This window comes from Arachis hypogaea, chromosome 3, assembly GCF_003086295.3.
Source record: "Arachis hypogaea cultivar Tifrunner chromosome 3, arahy.Tifrunner.gnm2.J5K5, whole genome shotgun sequence".
Lineage (NCBI taxonomy): Eukaryota > Viridiplantae > Streptophyta > Magnoliopsida > Fabales > Fabaceae > Arachis > Arachis hypogaea.
The window spans coordinates 124,809,086-124,832,132 of NC_092038.1; the positions used below are offsets into that span (position 1 = coordinate 124,809,086).

Consider the following 23,047-nt stretch of genomic DNA (forward strand, 5'->3'; position numbering starts at 1 on the left):
ACTGCAACATGTTTAGGGAAAATTATGAATACAGTCCCTTTCAACATTAGTGATGATAACACAACCATGTTACAATGGGACACTTGTGTGGCGGCTTCATAACATATAAAGAATTTAATTTGTAAAAATAATTTTCACAAGCACTCAATAACGATCATATTTTATACTATTTACTTACAAATCATAGTCCTTGTCATTTGAACCTTCGAAGAACAAGCTAAGCTTTGCACCCGTTTCCTTTGAACATTATTAACGACAAACATGAGATAGACACTTCCGTTTTTAATCATTTTTTATTATTCTAAAAATCTTTGAGATGAATAAGTATTTTTGTGAAAAAATTATTTAATTATTTTGTAATATAATTTATTAAAAATTTTTTTGATATATATTAAACTTTTTTATTAAAAACAATCGAAGAATTAAAATAATAAAAATTTATTAAGAATAAAAACAATTTGAGTATTTATTATTATTTTAATTTATCAATCATCATCCTCCAATCAAATTTACATTTGGAGTAGCAATTAAACAGGGTAATTAGATAATATACATAAATTGAACCTATTTTTGTTTTACATGTAAAATAATAAAGTCAATATCGGTACATGTAAGAATAATGGCAATAATATAACTAATTTAATAAAATAATCCTCCTTAGAGATCCGAATCCTTGACAAAGAGGATGTGTAATTTTTTTTTATTCTTGAAGGACGTGTAGTTTATTCATAAATCAATCGGCTTCTTTGACTAATTTCCTCGTAATAATTCAATAAACGTTGCAACGACTTATATTATAGATGACGTGGACCTATAAATTAAAATAACTATACTACATATATATTAAAAATTAATTATTAAATTATTCATTTATATATATATATATATATATATATATTAAAAATAAATTAAATATTATATATATTTATACATTATTTTACTTTATTTTTGATAACTACACCAGAGTGTCTCGAGAAAGAATCGAATCAATTTTGTATTAATATCTCAATTTGGAGAGTAGATACGACTCTTCTAAAAAAGAACGAGCTCGACCTAAAAATTATTTAGCGTTTATGTCGAAATATATGAGATGCTTGAATTATGGCAAATAATAAAAAATTACAATAAAACAGATGAAGCTTTAAAATTAAAATAGAAAATAAACAAAATACTTGAAGAACATAAGTAAAAATAAAATGTATAAAGCAAATAATGAAAAGAAACAAAAAAATAAATAAATAAAAGAAAAGCAAATAAAAGTAGATTTCTAACATTCACATGCACTTGTGCTCCATGATCTTCTGTTGTGTCGCTAAGATTGAGAATTTTGGCGAGACTTATATGTAATGATCTAGTGTTTTCGATTGAACTTCCAGAACTCTTATGAATTTTTTCTATTTATAGATTATAGACTTACCAAGAAAAATATTGGCCCACAATCTTACTTCCTCCTTTTTTTCACCCATGACCTTGCCATGATCATGAAAAATCTTGACTCTTAAGTTTTGACACCCACCTCTTCCTTGATCTTCAAATCACACGTTTTCTTCAACTTACTTCTCAAATCTTGTGCTCATATTCTCCACTCAGCTTGAAAGTCGAGTAGCAAGTCTTGATATTCTAAAAAAATCAATAACTACCTTTCGATTTTGACGTTCTTTACATCAACCTTTTTCAATTTTAGTTTATCTATTTTTATTTCTGTAGTTAAAATATTGTTTTTATAATTAAAATTATTGATGGTAAAAATGCTCTCTTATAAAAAAAATTTATTTTTTATAATAACATATATTTGAAATACAAGACTAATTTTTTTATGTGCACGTACCAATTTTATAATCAACGATGGAGTCATACAATGTGGCACATGGTTTTATCACATGCCAGACTCGTCGTTAAATTCATAGACTATAATTAATGGTTAAAATTCAAAGATTTTAGACAACAATTTATATTTTGTTATGAAATGAATAGATAAAGATGATGGATGCCCATTTATGAGAAACACATTTTTTCTATGCTGAAAGAAATAAATTTTTAGAATGAAAAAGTTTGAAACGTAAACTTTATTTGCATATAAATACATGTACTGATGTAAAAGGAATATACACAGCAATAATAAAATTCTCTCTCTTCCTTTATATTACTAAAAACATCTTTCTCTCTCTTTATTCTCTATGAATAGTTTCTTTCTTTCTTTTTTTTATTACTAATTATAAATATATGAATAATTTCTATTGAGCTAATTATATTAATATTATAGTCTTCTATTTACACATCTTTATCTTATATTTAGTATACCTTTAATTTATTTTACAACACGTTATCAGCATGAGACTCTGATCAAATTTTTAGGAAGACTCAAGTAACAAATTTTTATTATGTCGAAACTCTCTCACTTTGAATTCAATGCTCTTGATATATCTGGAAACAATTATTTATCATGGATACTAGATGCTGAAATTCATCTTGATTCAATGGATCTTGGAAATACCATTGAAGCTGAAAATAATGCATCCTAAAAGGATAAAGCCAAAGCCATGATTTTTCTTCATCGCCATCTTGATGAAGGATTGAAAAATGAATATCTCACATTAAAAGATCTTGCAGATCTTTGGAAAGACCTTGAAGAAAGGTATAATCATAAAAAAATGGTGATACTTCCTCAAGCCCGATATGAATGGACGCACTTACGTTTACAAGATTTTAAATCCATAAATGAATATAATTCGGCAATGTTTCGAATCACCTCACGAATGAAATTATGTGGAAAAAAGATAACTAATCATGATATGTTGGAGAAAACTTTCTCAACCTTCCATGCCTCGAATGTGCTCCTGCAGCAGCAGTATCGAGAAAAAGGGTTTAAAAAATATTTTGAGTTAATTTCTTGCCTTCTTGTTGCTGAACGCAACAATGAGCTGCTATTGAAAAATCATGAAGCGCGCCCAGCTGGCGCCGTCCCATTTTCTGAAGTAAATGCAAAAAATCATTACTCAGAAGAGGTAAATGGCAAGGTTTTAATAACAAGAAAAATTGTGGAAGGAAAAAAATTATATTTAAAAGAGAGGATCTCACTAGAAGTGGGATAAAGAAAGAAATATTGCGCAGAATAAATCAACAGAGAATAAGTGTTTCCGTTGTGGTGGAAAGGGCCATTGGTCACATACCTGCCGTACCCCAAGGCACCTAGTCGATCTTTACCAGGTATCTTTGAAAAAGGACGACAAGGGAAAAGAGTCGAATTTCGTTTCAAATGATGCTGAAAATTCCACCACTTATTATGATGTATCTGATTTCTTTGAGGATCCTGAAGGAAATATTGGTCATTTGATCAATGATGGAATAGTTTAATGTGTGAGATTGTTAAGTATTCATGTAAATAAATAATATAAAGAACTTATTGTTAAGTTTTATTTTCTATGTATTTAAGTTTCAATATGATGTATATAAATAATGAAATATTAATGTTTATAAATTTTGAAATCATTAAAAGTGTCATGTTTTAAAAAAATTTTACTATATGACATTTTTTTATGTGCAGTATTTCTTAGAAAAATAATTTCAATCAAGTATTCAATTTAACTATGCATACTACTCATTTTATTATTATTTGTCTTTGAAGAGAATGGCAAGGATATGTAACAAAGATGTATGCCTTGCGAATAGTGCAAGTTCGCACACTATTCTCAAAAGCAATATATATTTTACCCATCTTGTGCCAAAAGAAGAATGTGTTAATACTATTATTGGCTCAGGCAATGTGATTGAAGGCTCTAGAAGAGCTATAATTTTGTTTCCCGGAGGAACAAAATTCATAATAAATAATGCACTGTTGTCTACCAAGTCTCGAAGAAACTTGTTAAGCTTTAAAGATATTCGCCGAAATGGATATCATATTAAGAGTATGAATGAGGAAAGTCATGAGTACTTATGTATCACAACTCATGATTCAAATAAAAATGTTATATTAGAAAAGTTGTCCTCACTTTCATCTGGATTATATTATACCAAGATTAGTGTAATTGAATCACATGCCATTGTAAACCAGAAGTTTACTAGCCCAAATGAATTAATAACTTGGCAAGACCGATTGGGTCATCCGGGAACAACCATGATGAGGAGAATTATTGAAAACTCCCATGGACATTCACTAAAGAATCAGAAGATTCTTAAAACTAGTGAATTTTGTTGTGCTGCATGTTCTCAGGGAAAGTTAATTTAAGGCCATCACCAGTAAAGGTTGGATTTGAGTCCTCTGAATTCCTAGAAAGGATTCAAGGGGATATATGTGGACCTATTCATCCACCATGTGTATCTTTTAGATATTTTATGGTCCTAATAGACGCATCTTCGAGATGGTCACAATTGTGCTTATTGTCCTCTCGCAACCTGGCGTTTGCGAGATTACTGGCTCAAATTATTTGATTAAAACCACAATTTCTAGAAAATCCAATCAAAGCAATTCGTCTTGATAATGCTGGTGAATTTACTTCCCAAGCTTTTGATGCTTATTGTATGGCTAATGGAATAAGTGTTGAACATCCAGTAGCTTATGTTCACACACAAAATCGGTTAGCAGAATCACTTATTAAACGCCTCCAATTAATTGCTAGACCCTTACTTATGAGAACAAATCTCTCAACCTCGGTTTGGCGCATGCTATTTTACATGCCGCAGCACTTATTCGTTTGAGGCCAACGAGTTATCGTCAGGTCTCTCCTATGCAATTAGCTTTTGGCCAGCAGCCAAATGTCTCCCATTTAAGAATATTTAGGTGTGCGATATATGTTCCCATTGCACCACCTAATCGCACCAAAATGGGACCCCAAAGAAAATTGGAGATATATGTTGGATATGATTCTCCCTCTATAGTGAGGTATCTTGAGATACAAACGGGAGATGTATTTAAAGCCCGATTTGCGGATTGTCATTTTAATGGATTTTGTAATAGCCTATTTATACGGCTCATTAGATCGGGATATCTATATGAAAGTCCCTAAAGGACTAAAGATATCTAAACCATCCAATGAATATTTGCAAGGGTTATACTCAATCAAATTGCAAAGATCTTTATATGGTCTAAAGCAATCTGGACGAATGTGGTATAATCGTCTTACTGAGTATCTGGCCAAAAACGGATTCAAGAATGATGATATCTGCCCCTGTGTTTTCATAAAGAAAACTACATCTGGATTCATTATTATTGCTGTGTACATTGATGATTTAAATATCATTGGGATTCTCGAAGAGATTCCAACAATTATAAAAACTCTAAAAGAAGAGTTTGAGATGAAAGATCTTGAAAGGACTAAATTTTGTCTCGTCCTGTAGATCGAGCATATAAAAAATAGGATCTTTATTCATCAAACAACATATACATAGAAGATTTTGAAAAGATTTTATATGGATAAGTCACATCCATTAAGTACCCCAATGATCGTAAGATCTTTGGATGTGAAAAAGGATCAATTCCTTCCTAAAGAAGAGAATGAAGATATCCTTGGTCCTGAAGTACCATATCTTAGTGCCATTGGAGCGCTAATATATCTTGCTAATAATATGCGACCTGACATATCATTCGCGGTGAATTTACTAGCAAGATATAGTTCCTTTCCAACCAGAAGACATTGGAGTGGAATCAAACAAATTTTTCGACATCTTCATGGAACAGTTGATATGTGATTGTTTTATCCCTATGGATCCAAGTCACAATTAGTTGGCTATGCAGATGATGGATACTTGTCTGATCCACATAAAGGGAGATCTCAAACAGGATACATGTTCACATACAGTGGAACGGCTATATCTTGGAGGTCCACGAAACAGACGATTGCTGCAACATCTTCTAATCATGCCAAAATACTAGCGATTCATGAAGCAAGCCGCGAGTATTTTTGGCTCAAGAGTTTGATCCAATATATTCTGTCATCATGTGAACTGATTGATCATAAGATAGCTCCAACTGTCCTGTTTGAAGATAATACAGCATGCATTGCTCAACTTAAAGGTGGATACATCAAAGGCGATAGCACAAAGCATATTTCTCCCAAATTCTTCTTCACTCATGATCTTCAAAATCAAGGGACAATTGATGTCCAACAGATCCGTTCAAGTGACAATCTGGCAGATTTATTAACAAAGTCACTCCCAAAATCCTCCTTTGAAAGATTGGTACATGAGATTGGGATGCGCCGATTTCGAGACATCAAATGATGTCGACAAGAGGAGAAGATTGTACTCTTTTTCACTTGGTCAAGTTTTCCCATTGAATTTTTCTTGACAAGGTTTTTAATGAGGCAGTCCCCATCACTAAAGGATATTGTACTTTTTTTCCTTTACTAAGATTTTTTCCCACTGAATTTTTCTTTAGTAAGGTTTTAACGAGGCAATAATTCTAAATGGTCATCTAAGGAGGAGTGTTGTGACATGGATAGATAAGGATGATGGATGCCCATTTATGAGAAGTACATTTTTCTTATGCTAAAGGAAATAAATTCTTAGAATGAAAAAGTTTGAAACGTAAACTTTATGTGCCTATAAATATATGTACTGAGGCAAAGGGAATATACACAGCAATAATAAAATTCTCTCTCTTCTTTTATATTACTAAAAACATCTTTTTCTCTTTATTCTCTATGAATAGTTTCTTTCTCTCTCTTTCTTTTGTTACTAATTATAAATATATGAATAATTTTTATTGAACTAATTATATTAATATTAGAGTTTTCTGTTTACACATCTTTATCTTATATTTAGTATACCTTTAATTTATTTTACAACATATTTTATACTTTTAATATAAGGTCAGATACAATAAAATCTTTTTGCTTAGGTGGTCAGCAGAAACCTAGAACTAGAAGGAATAAACATTTCATCATTATCCATTACCGTCACTTAGCTTTAAATAAGGATGATTAGTGGATTTGTGAGTCGACAACGTATCCAATCCTCCATCCATAAAATTGATACGTGTGTCTCCTTTAAGTTTTAATCTATGACGAATGCATAATTAACTTGTTATCTATATCTATCTATATACATAGAAAATTTTTAACTTTTTTTTTTAATTTTTATAATTATGTATATTACTATAGTTATTAAATTTTAACTAATTCAATATCAATCAATTGAAGTGTGTAAGCTCTTAGAAATAATTCTAATTATTGTAAGAGAATCAAATATCGTATTTCAAAAATATAAAACATGCTTACATATAAGCCTTAATTACTAAAATATGAGTAATTTTATGTTTTTATATTATATATAAAATATATACATCTATATATATACCTATTTGTACAATATCATGAATTTATAATTTTAGATTAATTAGTAAAAATGTAATTTGTTAGGTACTAAATATCCAATAAAACATTAATGTAAAATAGAATAAATACACAAAATATTTTAAAATAAAAAAAATCAATTTTAATACACTGACAAAAAAATTATATATATATATATATATATATATATATATATATAAAGTGAGATATACATATACATATACATATATACTAGTATAAAATCTGCGTTATGTGCGGGCTAAATGTTATTTTGTTGTAAAAATGTAGGATTTAAATTTTTTAAAATTTGAATTTCACTTTAGAGAGTAAATTGTGATTTTTTTATCCTTGAATAATTTTTTTTTATATTTATTCTTAGTCCTACATATGAAATAAATAATGAGAGATCATATTTTACTCTCTAAAGTGAAATTCAAACTTTAGACGATTTAAATCCAAAAAGTATTGGTATTTATCTATTAATAATAATAGTTCCATCTTTCTTTTCTAAAAGCTAAATAATCTTGATATTTTTTTTTTGTTCATATTAGCGAATTCTACTTAAATAAGCTTGGTAGTTTGCATCAACAAATAACTTGCTCTCACTTCCCTCTTTGGGATCTAAGTGAGTTCTAAAACTATCAAAAAAAAAAAAAAAAAAAAACATGGAGGTGGCCAAGCTTCTAGGCTTGCCAGCACTTTTGTTTCTCTTGGTCCTTTGTTTTCAGCTGATAAGAAAGTTTGTGAAACTGGGAAAGAAGCCAAATCTTCATCTTCCCCCTGGAAGCTTAGGATGGCCGATAGTCGGAGAAACCTTTGAGTTTATGCGCGAATCTAAGAAGGGAAACATGTCAAGGTTCACACTAGAGAGAATGGAGAAATATGACTCCAGAGTGTTCAAGACTTCATTTCTTGGAGATCCAATGGCTGTGTTTTGCGGCATGGCCGGGAACAAGTTCTTGTTCAGCAATGAGAACAAACAAGTCCAATTATGGTGGCCCTCTTCAATAAGGAAGCTGTTAAGGACATCTCTGGTTACTAAGATTGGTGAAGATGCAAAGTTGACTAGAAAGTTGCTATTGAGCTTTCTTAGTGCAGAAGCACTCAGGAATTTCGTGCCCAAAATGGATAGCATTGCTCGGAGCCATTTAAACACACATTGGAAAGGTAAGAAAATGCAACCACTGCTACTCTTTTTTATTGAAACAAGTAATTTAAGTTCATATTTATAATGTTGAAGGAAAGGAGCAGGTGATTGTGTATTCCACAACACAGCTATACACATATTCATTGGCTTGTTGCCTATTTTTGAGCATTGAAGACCCTGCCCATGTATCAAAGTTTTCATCCAAGTTTGAAGGGCTTGTGAAAGGCATGCTTGGCTTCCCCGTCAACTTGCCCGGAACAAAATTCCATCAAGCCGTGAAAGCCGCAGACGAAATAAGGAAAGAGATTAAAATGCTTGTAAGGCAAAGGAAAGTGGATTTGGAAGAGAAGGCGTCTGCATCACCTAGCCAAGACCTTTTGTCACATTTGCTTGTCACACCTGATGCCAGTGGAAGATTCATGCCCCAAGAGGAGATCATTGACATCATGCTACAGCTGCTTTTTGCTGGCCACGACACTTCTCGGTCGGCCTTATCGTCTATCATGAAGTATCTTGGCGAAATGCCTCAAGTTTATGAACAGGTTTTGGAAGGTAAGTTTTGCAGCATAATCCTTGAACATGTTCCAATTTTATATAGGCCTTTGCTGAGAAGTTTTTGTTTTGGAGACAGAACAACTCGACATAAGCCGAGGGAAAGGGACAGGGGAGTTGTTGCAATGGGATGATGTTCAGAAAATGAAGTATTCTTGGAATGTTGCATCTGAAGTCATGAGGCTATCACCACCTGTTGCTGGTGCTTACAGAGAAGCAACAGGGGATTTTACCTTTGCTGGCTATACCATTCCTAAGGGCTGGAAGGTGAAGCTTTTCTAAACTCACACCATCCTTGCCATTTACATTTTCTAATTCATCATTGCAATTTCTTCTTTTCTGACAGTTGAACTGGACCACTTTCTCGACACACATGGATCCGGCACACTTTCCGAATCCCAAAGTTTTTGATGCATCGAGGTTTGAAGGGGAAGGTCCTGCACCCTATTCATATGTTCCATTTGGAGGAGGGCCTCGAATGTGTTTGGGACTAGAGTTTGCAAGGCTAGAGATACTTGTGTTCATGCATCACATTGTGAAACACTTCAAGTGGGATTTGGTGAATCCAAATGAGAAGTTTAAGTATGATCCCTTGCTTGAGCCAGAAAATGGACTTCCAATTCGGCTTCACCCTCGCCCTGTCTAACCAAGTTGTCATCTGTTTTGTCAAAACTTATTTGGATCTCTCTGTACTCAGCAAATACTCTATTTTTCATAATGCTATTGTTTAAGTTTATGGTAATATTTTTTGTTGAATGATGTATACAATGGCAATTTCTATGGCGGCTTTTGTTAAGTTAGGGTCCACAATTTAATTTTTTTATTATATAACAACCAGCTGGACAATAATTTATATTAATATCCTGCTATTTGTTTAAATTCTACTACCACTAACCAGTGACAGAATTCAAAAATAAATGAGATAGACATAATAGTAAGAGTAAGATAACTTGCCTCTTCAAGTGTTCATTTCTCATTTCATATAGCTGAGAACAACATAAACTCATCCATTGATTATGGAGGTGGTCAAATTTCTAGCATTCCCAGCAGCTTTGACACTCTTGTTCCTTTGTCTTCATTTCATCACGAAAATTGTCAAACTTAGAAAGCATCCAAATCTGCATGTTCCTCCTGGAAGCCTAGGATGGCCTGTTGTTGGAGAAACCTTCAGCTATTTGCACGCAGCTAAGGGCAGAAACACGGTGCGGTTCGTGTGAGAGAGAATGGGAAAGTATGACTCAAGGGTGTTCAAGACTTCATTTCTTGGAGAACCTATGGCTGTGTTTTGCAGCCCGGCAGGGAACAAGTTCTTGTTTACCAATGAGAACAAGGATGTCCAGGGATGGATTCCATCCTCGGTAGCAAAGCTGTTAAGGTCCTCTGTGGTTAACAAGGTTGGTGAAGATGCAAAGATGGCTAGAAAGTTGCTCTTGAGCTTTCTTAGTGCAGAAGCACTCAGGAATTTTGTGCCAAAAATGGATACCATTGCTCAGCTCCACATAAACACTCATTGGCAAGGTAAGAAAAATGTCCCTGAAACAAAATGATGGCTAATTAAAGTACAATTGTTTTTACACTTTCTATTGTTTACAATTTTGAAGGAAAGGAGCAGGTGGTTGTGTATTCACAGTGCAGCTATACACATATGCATTGGCTGCTTGCTTATTTTTAAGTGAAGAAGAATCTATCCATGTGTCAAAGTTTTCATCAAAGCTTGATGAATTTGTGAAAGGCTTTGCTTGGTTCCCCGTCAACTTGCCCAGAACAAAATTTCGTCGATCCATGAAAGCTGCAGATGAAATAAGGGAAGAAATTAAAATGCGTATGAGGCAAAGCAGAGCTGATTTGGAGGAAAAAAAGCCATCACCTACCCAAGATCTTCTGTCACATTTGCTTGTCACACCTGATGCCAGTGGAAGATTCATGACTGAATCCGAGATTATTGACAACGTGCTGCACTGCTTTTCTCTGGCCACGACACTACTAGATCGGTTATATCGTCTATCATGAAGTATCTTGGCGACCTGTCTGAAGTATATGAACAAGTTTTGAAAGGTTTACAACAAAATCCTTCAACATTTTACATTTTTTCTACTGCTATTCCTGATAAACCTTCTTGTCCAGAATTTAGATAAAAAACAAATGTTGAAGTTTTGTATTGTCTTCATGCCAGAACAACTCGAAATTAGCAGAGGGAAAGGGACAGGGGAATTGTTACAATGGGAGGATGCTCAGAAAATGAAATACTCATGGAATGTTGCATCTGAGGTCATGAGGCTATCCCCTCCAGTGAATACTAATTTCAAAGAAGCAATAAGGGATTTTAACTATGCTGGCTATACCATTCCTAAAGGGTGGAAGGTATGTTCTTTTAAAAAGGTTTGCTAAACTTTCATCACTCTTCATTCTGGGGTTGTACTTTGGATGTTTACAAGAATGTTGCATGACATCATGAATTTTAAACCGAGCATCATGTTTTCCGACAGCTGCGTTGGGCCACGTGTTCAACACACATGGATCCAGAATACTTCCCGAATCCGGAAGCTTTTGATGCATCAAGGTTTGAAGGGGAAGGTCCTACAGCCTATTCATATGTTCCATTTGGGGGAGGGCCTAGAATGTGTCTGGGAATAGAGCTTGCAAGGTTGGAGATACTTGTGTTCATGCATCACATTGTGAAACGGTTCAAGTGGGATTTGGTGAATCCTGATGAGAAGTTTAAGCATGATCCCTTGCTTGAGCCAGTAAAAGGACTTCCGGTTCGGCTACACCCTCACCATGTCTAGCCGAGCACCTTATTGGTTGTCACCTGACTGTTTGGATATATGTCTACTTGGCATTTACTCTATGCTTCAATAATGCTATTGTTTAGAGTTTAGGGTTTAGGAATTAGCTTCTACAAATATCAATAACAAAAGATATTTGGGTGAAAAACAGAACTATTAATAGGAATGAACCTTGTCACACAAGAAATAAAAGCAATAACAATTGAAGTTATTGATTCCAGAGAAGGACAATTTTATTGATCACAAATTTCTTACACATTGGCCTGATTATAACAGTACATAATACAATATATCCAAGCTATGGGGAAAAAATTGACTTGCAGAAGAAAAGAGAGAGACCTGTAGTTTACTATGAAGTTATACACGGCAAATAAAAATGTGAAAGATATCATATTGCTCTTAAAGCAACATCTTAGTCAGCTCCACTATATGCTTTGCTCCAAATACCGAATCCATCATTTTGTAATGGCAAGAATTTAAGACACTTGGTTATTTCTTACCAAAGCCAAAAAGAGATTTAATGGCATTGATGGCATTCTCATTGATAAACGATTCATCGAATCTTTTCACGAGTGGATCGAACTCCTCCGATGCTCTTACATTGGCCAGGTCAGGATCATTTCTGATTCTCTGTTGAAACAGCAACAATGTTAGGCAGCTCAGCTATTGTACGAAGAACTTTTATCGCATAACTTACAATAGGTTGATCACCTTGAAGTCTTCAAATCCAGCATTCAATGCTTCTTCAAGTGAAGAAAGTGCAGCTTGAATCTGTTAGGAAAAAGTCAATACCTACTATTATGCATATAAATATAAATTTGATAACAAAGAAAGAAGAGTATTAACCTGGGAATAAATGCACTAAACAAGCATAATCAAAGATCAAATTGTATGTTTAAAGTAGTGCAAGGCAATGCATATAATTTGTAATGTGAACAAACATGTACCTGGTTTAGCTTAGAGTAACAACAAGCTACATTATAACTTGCTACTGCTGCTTCTTCGGGTTCTGGTTTAGACCCCAAAACAGACTCGAATTTCTCCAGCGCTTCCTCATATTTGCCGTTCCTTCAACATTTAATCCAACAATAGAGTGCGTAGTAAGAATATCGACCAGAATATTCATCACTTTATCATATGTCCTTATTTCAGATACAATAAGAAAAGAAAGAAAGACTAGTAAACTAGACAAACCAAAGGGGTTATTATAAAGAACATGATTTTTGAGCAGCCATGTCTTACTTGTATAGCAGTAATCCTTCTCTCAAATCATTTTCTCTGCGCCCTTTCTGTTCCTTTTTCCTCATGTAGTTTTGCATCTGAAATTTTGACAAGTTTGATGAATGACTGTAGTTGTACTTGAAAAACCCCCCATGGAAGTAAAGTAGATATCTATCTATAGAAGAGAAAAGATCTTGCACACTAAAAAAGTCGAAAATTGAAGAGAAAGGTTTTCCAATTTTCCAAATTTAACAACATGACATTATACATACTTGAATTTCCCTGACTCTGTTACTGATTACACCAGAGTTCCTCTCAGCTCTGATAATCTCCTTCTCAGTTAATTCACCACCATAATCAATCTTTCCTGATGAATAGAGTAGCCCCAGGTCAGGGATCAGCTGGCAAAGTTTACAAGTGACTATTGGACACGGTGAAACAAACATGTGTACATAAAGAACTAACCATATCTCTTCTGCATTTTCATAAGCAACGGGCCAATTCTTTGGCGAATTGTGTACATTGTCCTTCCATACTCCGCGGCCGGCCAAATTTCAGTCCCAAAAACTGCACTGCAAATATTGAGCTTTTTTGTCACATATCAACCAACCAATCAAATGTAGAGTTGATGAGTTTTCAAAAGAATTTCCAACTTGGTAATAATGTAAGGGTTAATCTTAGGGGGGCATTGGTTAAGGATTCAAAGACACAAGGTTTGTCTTGAAATTTTTCTCCTTTTGGAATCCTAATCCTTAATTTCAAATGCAATACCAAAATCCACAACCACAAGTCTAAGAACTTAAAGCATATAAGATAAAAGTTGCAACCGAATTCAAATCAGAGAAGAAAGAACAAACCTGGTGGCAATAACTTTATCACCAACAGTGAAGACACCAGCCCTATCAGCAGCTCCACCTGGTGCAATAGCATCAATGTAAGTGCCACCATCTCTTCCCTTTGCAAATTTGATTCCATATGGCTGCTCCAGCTCTACTTCATACTCCTCATATTTCTCCTCCTCTTCGTCTTCTTGTTCTCCTTCTCCTTCACTCTTGGCTGATGATGCTTCTGACCCAACCTCAGATGATGCCTTAGCCACAAAAAAGAAGGGCTTTGACAAAAGGGGGTTTGAGGAAAAGTAAGAAACACCTGAGAAAGAGGGGTTTCTGGAAGAAAGGAACTTGGGTTTGGTGTAAAGAACTTGGTGGGTGGTTCTTGGCAATGTGAGTGAAGAGTAAAGAGAAGACGAAGACAAAGACATAGTTATTGTTTTATGGTTTAAGAAGATAATGAAGAAAGTGTGTTACCTTGTTAAAGGAAAGTTGGCATAGCATAGCATAGCATAGCATGCATAATGGGACACAGAGACATTAGGATGAGAGGTTGTGAATGTAAGTGAGATTGCACAGAGTGGTTCTAAACTCACCACCATCCATTCAGTTCACTAGTGTGCTGCCACGTGTATCTTAGTATGAGTTCTTAGAGACATGGAAGAAAAGTAATCAATAAGGAATAATAATAATTCTTTTTTTTTTATTCTTGAAATTCCTTTTTTGTTCTTGGATGTTCTTGAGTGATAAATAACTAATAAGTATTTTAACAAGAGTTATATTTTACAAAGAAGTTTTCAAGTTTTCAGAAAAGGAAAGTCTTTATTCATTAGATAAATTATTGATATTAAATATCAAACACGTATTATATTATTATTGTTTTAAAAATCATATTTATTTCAATTCAGTATTCATATACAAAATTAACTATTTTTATTAAGAAAAATGAGCTTATTATAATAGCAAGGAATTAAGCTACGGAAGTCACAGAATATCCTGTAACTCAACAATCAGATATCAAATTATTTTCATTAATAATAATAATAAAACAAAACAAGAGAGAGTTAAAGAAAAGCTGTTATAAAACCATCTAGGCATCCACTGATGATGAAAAATTCTTGTTGAGCTGCTATAACTTGTTTTATAGAAACTGATTATTTTATTTCATTCAGGAATCCAATTTCCGCAGTAGCACCTTCATGAACATTAGATACAGCAATTCAATTGCAGATGGCAAACATGTTAAAAAAAGAAGTGAGAGAAAAAGAAATGCCTATATATTTCTTGTTAATAAACACAAATAGTTAAGGCAAAACCTCTCCCTATGAACATTAGATGGAAAACCTGAAACAACCTAAAAAACAATTCATTCAGTGATTCTGCATTTTTCCTTTTCTTAAATCAGCTTCAGAAACTTCACTAATTATGGTCAATGTTTTTTGGATAGGGATCTCATTGTGTGCCTGCAAAGGCTCCAATGAGTCCACAATATCTCGCATTAGTGGCCGAGCCTTTGGATTGCGGTTCAAGCAATGGTAAGCAAGCATTGCAGCCTTGTGAACACCTTTTATTGGATAGTCACCTTCAAGCCTTGGATCTATGATGTTTAGAAGTTTCTTCTTCTCCTTCAGCAGAGGAAGAGCCCAATCTGCAAGGTTCTGTTCTCTTGCTGGCCTTAACTTGTCTAGCGATTTTCTTCCCGTCAGAAGTTCCAGAAGAACAACCCCAAAGCTGTAAACATCACTTCTAGGGGTCAAATGACCTGCACAATCGATCACATCATATTATTTTTCAGAGTTTAATTATCATGCACTAACATATTCTTTTGCCGCAACGATGGATCATGAAATTTTGACAATAGAGGCAAAATATACGTAACATAATAATAATTTTTATAATAAAAATATAATGTATACATAAAAATCAACTATTAAATTATCCATTAACCATTATATATTTGTCTATAAATACATATGTTTAACTCATTTTTAATGCATACTTTGTATTTCAATATATATTTTATACGGATGATTATTTTTTATGTACATATAATAGGATTATTGTTATAATTATATTTTGTTATTATAAAATATGATTAGTTTTCAAAGTAAAACACTAAAATAGTAATTTAAATAATAATATATAATTTAGAATTCTATTTTTAGGTTTTATATCTTGAAAATATTGAGACTTTTTTTTCTTAACAATACAATCAAATGTCTCTCTTTTTATATATATTAATAAACAATTATTTAAAAATTCACTTCTCATACAATTAGAAGCCAACTCTTATTGATATTCATAGTTGAAAAAGTTCTTTCAATTAATACAGGTACTACAGGAAAAACTAAAGCTAATTTCAAAAGAAAATAAATAATACTCTTTCGAGTCGATTTGTAAGAAAGGACACCAATCTGATTTAAATTGAGAATTGATCATTCTAATGGACATCTAATATAAATTTTTAAAATTGACTATTAAGTACCAAAAGTTGGGTTAAAAATTATTGTGCGGTCAAATTCAATAATTTAATAGAGGCAAATAAATATTATTATTATATATACTACTAAAAAAAAAATTTAAATTGCAGTGAGGGCAACTAATGTACATAGATCCATCCCTATGTTCTGGTGGGTGAAATTCAATGATAATAGCTGATGTGACAGTTTTTTATTGGATTTTTTTACTACTTCAATCAAATTGTATTTTTATACTTTACCTGTCATTATGTACTCCGGTGCAGCATAGCCATATGTTCCCATTATGCGAGTCGAAACATGGGATTCATCTCCAACTGGCCCATCTTTAGCAAGGCCAAAGTCAGAAAGTTTTGCATTATAGTCCTGTTTACGGCACATGCGAAAAAAGGAAAGGGGAAAATAATTAAAAGACGGTTAGTTTCATTTGATGTACACTATCATTTATACAAGAATTTCAGGCCTGTGACTAGTTTGTTTTGATCTTGTGATGCGTGTTGTTTGTGTTCAAGTGCATTTTTGGTTAAGCAGAACAAAAAGAATAGATGAAACAAGCACAAATCATAGTACAAACGAAAACGAAATAAAATTCTATGCATGAATCCTCCACTAAATCATGTTACTTGAAAGGTAGGTATACCGTATACATCTATTGTTTTGTCAAATTGAGAAACAAGACATTAATGATCACTGAAAAGAGAATTTGCTAAGCTGGATATAGATACATTCTGTTTTAACAAGCATGTGATGCTGTGATGACCTCACTTGCCAATAAATGGTTAAATAGTAAAATACTTATTGCTCCAATTTCAGCATATTTTCACTGTAAATAGAAAGTTCACAAATAAAATGGTATTTTAACATAAATCTATATTACTGACCAGGTCCAATAAAATATTTGATGTTTTGAAATCACGATAGATGACAGGTTTCTCTGCCTCGTGAAGAAATGCAAGTCCCTTTGCAGCTCCAAATGCAATCTTCATTCTTATGGACCATGGCAATGGAAGCAATATTTCTGAAATATATATGAGAAACTAATTAATTAGATATATAATAAAAATAAATAAATAGGTGAGTATAATCATTGGTCTGAATTACATTCTTAGATGTCAAATATTGCAGAACAGAACTTAGCTTTTACAAACATCAACAACAAAGAATAAAGAACACAAAATTTCAATGTAGAAAGAAATACTAACTGGAGAACAAATTGTTTTCGACACTTCCACGGGCCATAAACTCATAAATTAGCACCCTATGTTCATCTTCACAGCAGTATCCAATTAATTTGACTAGATTCGGATGTGATAGCTGCCCCAAAAATATGACTTCTGCCTAGAAAGCAAGCAACCAACCTCAAATCAGTGTCAGAGCAAACTAAGTTATATCCAGATAAGTTGATCCGCAGATGTGACCAATAAGCGACATTGAGACATCAAAGACGATGAAGGGAGTCGATATAAACAATGTAAGAGAATGGTTATAAAGAGTACTACTAACCAACCATTCTCTGTGGCCTTGATGACTGTTATCACCATCATGAACCTTAACAGCCACAGGAAGAGTAGGAAGACCCTGCCTTAACTCCTCAGAGATGAACCCTTTATATACACTTCCAAATCCGCCACCCCCCAACACACGATCCGGCCTAAAATTTGCAGTTATTATCTTTAGTTCATCATAACTGAATACAATCAATGGATTCGCAGCTGAATCACGGCGTAATAGTAGGTTTTCCACTTCCTCAGGATTTGTTGGTAACCTACTATTATCATTCCTTTGTTTCATTGCCTGGTTTTCCTCTCTCGTTGAATCTATATCAAAAATCACAACAAAATAATGTACCCAAATTAAATTGTGCCAAACACAACATATTATCCACATGAGTAATGCTACACATCCAAGTCTTTTTATGAACCAAGTCCAATCAAGTTAAACAATAAGACTTGGAATAATGCTAGTCATAATTGATTTTTGTTATGTTAAATCAACTTGGTTGGACTTAGTTAATAAAAAGACTTAGATGTGTAGCATTATTCTATTCACATTTACAAATATTGCAACAATCACCATATTATTCAAATGCTATCACCATCACAACAACATTTATCATTAAAATAACAAATACTGCAGCTTTATTATGTAACATAAACTAGGGAGCGTAGGCAAACTAATTTGTATTTCATATTCCACCATTAAGAGACAGAGAAGACAAACACAGAGAAAAAGACAATTCAAAAGCAAGGGAATAAATAATTATTGAGAAAGCAAAGAATAATTTTTTAGATTTTTTAAAACCAACCACCAATTTTTCAATGAAGATAATACTTAACGCACTAAACTTTTGAGGTTTTCCACTATGATGATATCATCCAATTAAGAGCTACAAATTGAACCGACCTACTTTTAAAGCAGACAAAGGGAAAAGTGATGAGGACTCATATTCACAAAAAGAATTTACACCCCAAGTTATTACTTTTTGTAAAGAGATACATATAACTCAGATATGCATATTCTTGTTTCCATTTTCTTTTCTTCTTCTAATGATTTGCATAATCTTTACTTGCCTACAAGTAAGACTATATATGAATCTAACACTGTATTAAAGTAAGTTTCTTTCTTTCTTTTTCTTTAACAATAAACTGAACGCCACAACAGTATCATCATCATCATCATCAGATATATGATAATAAAAATAGAAGAAACATATACGAGAAAGAAGAAAAAAGATTATGATGTGATCAAATAGAGTTGGCTCCAATAGAAAAATAAAGGCAAGTTTTGTTATTGGATACGAACCTGGCTTTGCATTAGAAGAGACTCTATAATCTGAAGATTCCAACCTACACAAGCAATTCCCCATAGTACTACTATACAAAGCAGTTTTGCACCAACTACTATCCTTCACCTTCACCTTCACCTTCACCAGCACCCCATCTACAAAAATGGAAAAAAGACAGAAACTTTCTAGTGTATATACGGAAAGATTCTGCCTTTTGTTTCACACGTAGATTTCAGACCAAGGAAGAGGCAGAGACAAGAGCAACAAAAGCAAACAAGGCCAAAGGGAAAGGAATGAAAAACATGGGCAATAGTTGTTTTATGACATGGATTGATTCATTCAAATGATGGTAGTGGGAATGCGAATGGGACATGTTTGGTTTTGTGTTTTGGTGATGGAGAAGAAAAAGAAAGAAAGAAAAGGGGGAGGAAGAGTGGGATATAATTCAGTAAAAGCAATGATGGTTTATGAGTTAGTGAGTGTGATGAGGTGGTTGTTGTCTATGGAGGAAGATAGCATGGCATGGCCCCACACACCCACGCAAGGAAACTCTCTATGCTTCTTCTTCCTCTGTTTATTTTTGTGCCTTCTTTCCTTTGTGCACTTTCTTCTTAGTGCGCTTATTACATCGATACCCTCCATATTTTATGTTTATGTTTAATTTCAGAAGGTCTGCTAGGGAATCAACTTGGACTATAATCAATTATAGTCAATTAATTAAAAAATATGTAGTTATATAAAAAGAATAAAACAATTTTTCATTATCTTTATTTTTAAAATTTTAAAATTAAAAACAAAAAAATTATCTGAGTTAACTTATGCTACAGTTAATTTTCTAAAATTCTTTATTTTAAAATTATAATTATAAGAATTTAATTTTAAATAAAAAATTAGACAAATAGTTAATTGTAATTCTCACTTCATTAAAAAAAATCTAATTTTAACTTTACTATTTAAAGTTATTTAAATAAACAAATCTAGTTATATAATTATATAAAACTCTATAAATTATCAATATATTAAAACTAAATTTTAATTATAATTATATAATAAAAATTTAATTTTTATATACAAACAAAATATATAAAAATTAAATTATATATTATCATATCCCAAAAAATAATTACTTTTAAGTTTATTAGTTAAAAAAATGTTTAAATATTTGAATTTATAAAATAAGATTACTAATTGAGAAATGATAGTATCTTTTTCATTTTTTATAATATCATTATATATAAAATTTTTTAATTATATATTTGTATAAATTTGTAGAAAAAATGACATTATTAAAATTACTCTGCTAAGATTTTTGTTGTACTTCCAAATATTTTTTCAGCCTTAATTCTCTAATTCTCTTCTTGTTCTTCCAAATTCTGTTTTCATCTGAATCCATTTAATTTCTTACAACTTTCTCTTCTTCTTTCGCTCTTTTATTTTTATTATCTTTCTCTCATTCTATTATTATCACACCCTCATTCATATCATGAATCCAAAAGAGAGATAAAGTCTACATTCAAACCCAAAGAGCATGAAAGAAGAGGAAAAATTGGTGTGTTTGTGACAGAGGAAGACTTTTCTAAAGAACTGGAGACATGTACTAAGAGTCCATTTGGTAATGTGTTTACTGGTAAGGTCTTTTCAATAGGAATTATTGACAATGCATTGAAGGTCATCTAGAGGAGACCGGATAGATTAGATCAGTGGAATTATGATCAAACCAATTCCAATTCTTCTTTGAGAACAATGGTGGGATCTCCATGACTCTTTAAGGATTATATTTATATGTTCGCAGATAGACAGATGTTGACTCTCAGGACTATGAGGAAATTAGTTCTTTTTCTATTCAATTCTGGGGGCCTCTAAAAACATTCAAGACTGTTTAGGTTGGTCGTAAATTGAATGAGAAGATTGGTGAGATTATTGATATTAACTTTTTTGTCAGAAAAAAATCCAGAATCCTTAAATCTAGCTTATCAATGGTGATAAAAAGTGAAGAATTTGATTCAGATGGCTGCTCCAGGAGATAAAGTGTTGAAAATTAGATTGAGATATTAGTGTATTAGGATCTTCTGCACCTATTGTTCTCATCTTGGACATGATTCAAAGCACTACCAAATTTTCATGTCAGACTCTACTTCAGGTGAATTAAAGTGGAAAGCGTTAGCGACTGGGTGAATACTGATCAGATTAAAAAAAAGAATTGACAATGACGGTAGTATAATGCAAGCAATTTCAGCAATCAACAATCTAAGCTTTCACAACTAAGGAAAAAGCTTGCTCCTTCTTAGTTGCTTGAGAGCTTCTCTAAGTTGAATATGAAGAATGAAAGGAATGAAGTTTCAAGGAGTACAGAGTTTTTCTGACCAAATTTCAAAGTTAGCTTGGCAGTCAATGAAAAAATCTGATTCTCCTCTATGTTAAAAGATATTACAGGCTCCATGAATGAAATCCAGGAAGATAATCAGATGGTAATAAGAAGTTAGCAGCAAAAACTGAATCTAAACAGATGGCAAGACAGGGTCATACACTTAATCAATTGGGTTGGACAAAGTGAAGATTCTCTAATAAAAAATATGAGCTTGTGATCAAGAAAATATGTATTGAACAAGAGCTAATTGCTAATCAGAGGGTAAAGGGTGCTAGCCAATCATTGGCACTCCAAGACCAATGAGAATGTATCGTAGAATTGTCAGAATTTGAGGAGACCCTTGACAGTTCACAACCTTAAAGGATTGTTCAATCCCACTCCCCGAGTGGTTTTCTTTGCGAAACAAAAAACCAATCTCGATAGGTGAAAAAAATTCAGACTTGTGACTATTCTAATTGGAAAATTGTTAATCCTTTGATAGTGTGGGGTAGACTTACGTTGGCATGAAAGGATAATTTTGTTATTCAGATTATCAGTTGTTTTGAGTTTTACATTGCTATCTTGATAAAAGATGTCCCTTTAACATTGAATAAAATTTTGTAGGCATTTATTTAAATTACAATGAGAATATTCGGCTATCCTAATTCCAAGAAATTTCTTTGGTGCTCTCCCAACTCTAAGGTAAATTAGTTATTGTTGGTTATTTCAATTCCATTATTGATCAAGGTGAGAAACTTGGTGGTAATCCTAAATCTGATTCTTCTATTACTGCATTAATTACTTATTGGAAATACTCGTGATTTTGGGAATGGAGTAGGTAGACCATTACTTGGAGTAACAGATGTAAAAAAAGTGAACTAATTCAGCAAAGCTTGAGAGAGTGCTTGTTGATGAATCTTAGTCCTAATTATACTCTCAACCCACAGCCTTTAACTATTAGAGATAGTTCTGACCATGCCCCCTCCGTTTGGAAACTAACTACCAATCAGAGAAATCAAAGAGGAGATTCAAGTTTCAATTCCACTGGTGTGGTGAAGAACAAATTCGTAACTTCATCAGTGAGGTTTGGAACTCAGATATAGAAAGTTCAACAATGTTCAGATTATTTCAAAAGCATAAATTGATTAGACACCAATGGTTCTCTGGTAAAAGAACATATTTAGTAATTCTAAAAAGGAGATTGTAGAAGTTACTGCTCTCTTAGAACAAAAACAGACATCAGACATCATAGGAGATATTGAATTACTTGAGCTTGAACAATGGGCTTGAAAAAGCATATTTGTATGAGAAACTTTATTGAAAAGACATATATAGAATTAAATGGCTAAAAGAAGGAGAGCAAAATACAAACTTCTTCCATCAAAAATTTAAATCTGAATCAGAAGAAATAAGATATGTCATCTGTGGAGGGATAATAGGGATATGGCAACAACCAATACTGATATGCTAAGGTGGCTGAGGACTACTTAAGAGTATTTTTACATCTTCCAACAGGTGGATCCTGAGTCTTTTTTCATAGACTTTGAGCCTAAGGTTACAGCTAACATGAACCATAGGCTCAGAATACTTGTTTCTATAGAGAATGTGAAAAG

The 23,047-nt window shown here is 32.8% G+C and overlaps 5 protein-coding genes across 5 annotated transcripts; 3 read left to right on the forward strand and 2 right to left on the reverse strand.

The window, feature by feature from the left end:
• Positions 1–7,831: 7,831 nt before the first annotated feature.
• On the forward strand, positions 7,832–9,730 carry LOC112791281 (beta-amyrin 28-monooxygenase). The gene is made up of 4 exons (XM_025834052.3): positions 7,832–8,456; positions 8,530–8,988; positions 9,068–9,255; positions 9,335–9,730. Exons 1-4 carry the CDS (start codon positions 7,955–7,957, stop codon positions 9,632–9,634), a joined length of 1,449 nt encoding a protein of 482 aa, XP_025689837.1. The 5' UTR covers positions 7,832–7,954; the 3' UTR covers positions 9,635–9,730.
• A 246-nt stretch (positions 9,731–9,976) lies between these two features.
• LOC112791282 (beta-amyrin 28-monooxygenase) lies at positions 9,977–12,028 on the forward strand. The gene is made up of 4 exons (XM_072233449.1): positions 9,977–10,506; positions 10,590–11,043; positions 11,162–11,349; positions 11,475–12,028. Exons 2-4 carry the CDS (start codon positions 10,995–10,997, stop codon positions 11,772–11,774), a joined length of 537 nt encoding a protein of 178 aa, XP_072089550.1. The 5' UTR covers positions 9,977–10,506; positions 10,590–10,994; the 3' UTR covers positions 11,775–12,028.
• On the forward strand, positions 10,005–10,660 carry LOC140183578 (cytochrome P450 716B1-like). Its single transcript, XM_072232035.1, has 3 exons — positions 10,005–10,195; positions 10,280–10,506; positions 10,590–10,660. Exons 1-3 carry the CDS (start codon positions 10,005–10,007, stop codon positions 10,658–10,660), a joined length of 489 nt encoding a protein of 162 aa, XP_072088136.1.
• LOC112791284 (protein MET1, chloroplastic) lies at positions 11,990–14,484 on the reverse strand. Its single transcript, XM_025834055.2, has 7 exons — positions 13,853–14,484; positions 13,461–13,567; positions 13,268–13,362; positions 13,017–13,093; positions 12,722–12,842; positions 12,486–12,545; positions 11,990–12,404 (listed from the first exon to the last, which is right to left on the reverse strand). The coding sequence occupies exons 1-7, from the start codon at positions 14,254–14,256 to the stop codon at positions 12,264–12,266; spliced, it is 1,005 nt and encodes a 334-aa protein (XP_025689840.1). The 5' UTR covers positions 14,257–14,484; the 3' UTR covers positions 11,990–12,263.
• A 477-nt stretch (positions 14,485–14,961) lies between these two features.
• LOC112791283 (probable serine/threonine-protein kinase PBL16) lies at positions 14,962–19,702 on the reverse strand. Its single transcript, XM_025834053.3, has 6 exons — positions 19,105–19,702; positions 17,806–18,119; positions 17,505–17,640; positions 17,184–17,320; positions 16,545–16,668; positions 14,962–15,587 (listed from the first exon to the last, which is right to left on the reverse strand). The coding sequence occupies exons 1-6, from the start codon at positions 19,166–19,168 to the stop codon at positions 15,196–15,198; spliced, it is 1,167 nt and encodes a 388-aa protein (XP_025689838.1). The 5' UTR covers positions 19,169–19,702; the 3' UTR covers positions 14,962–15,195.
• Positions 19,703–23,047: the final 3,345 nt, after the last annotated feature.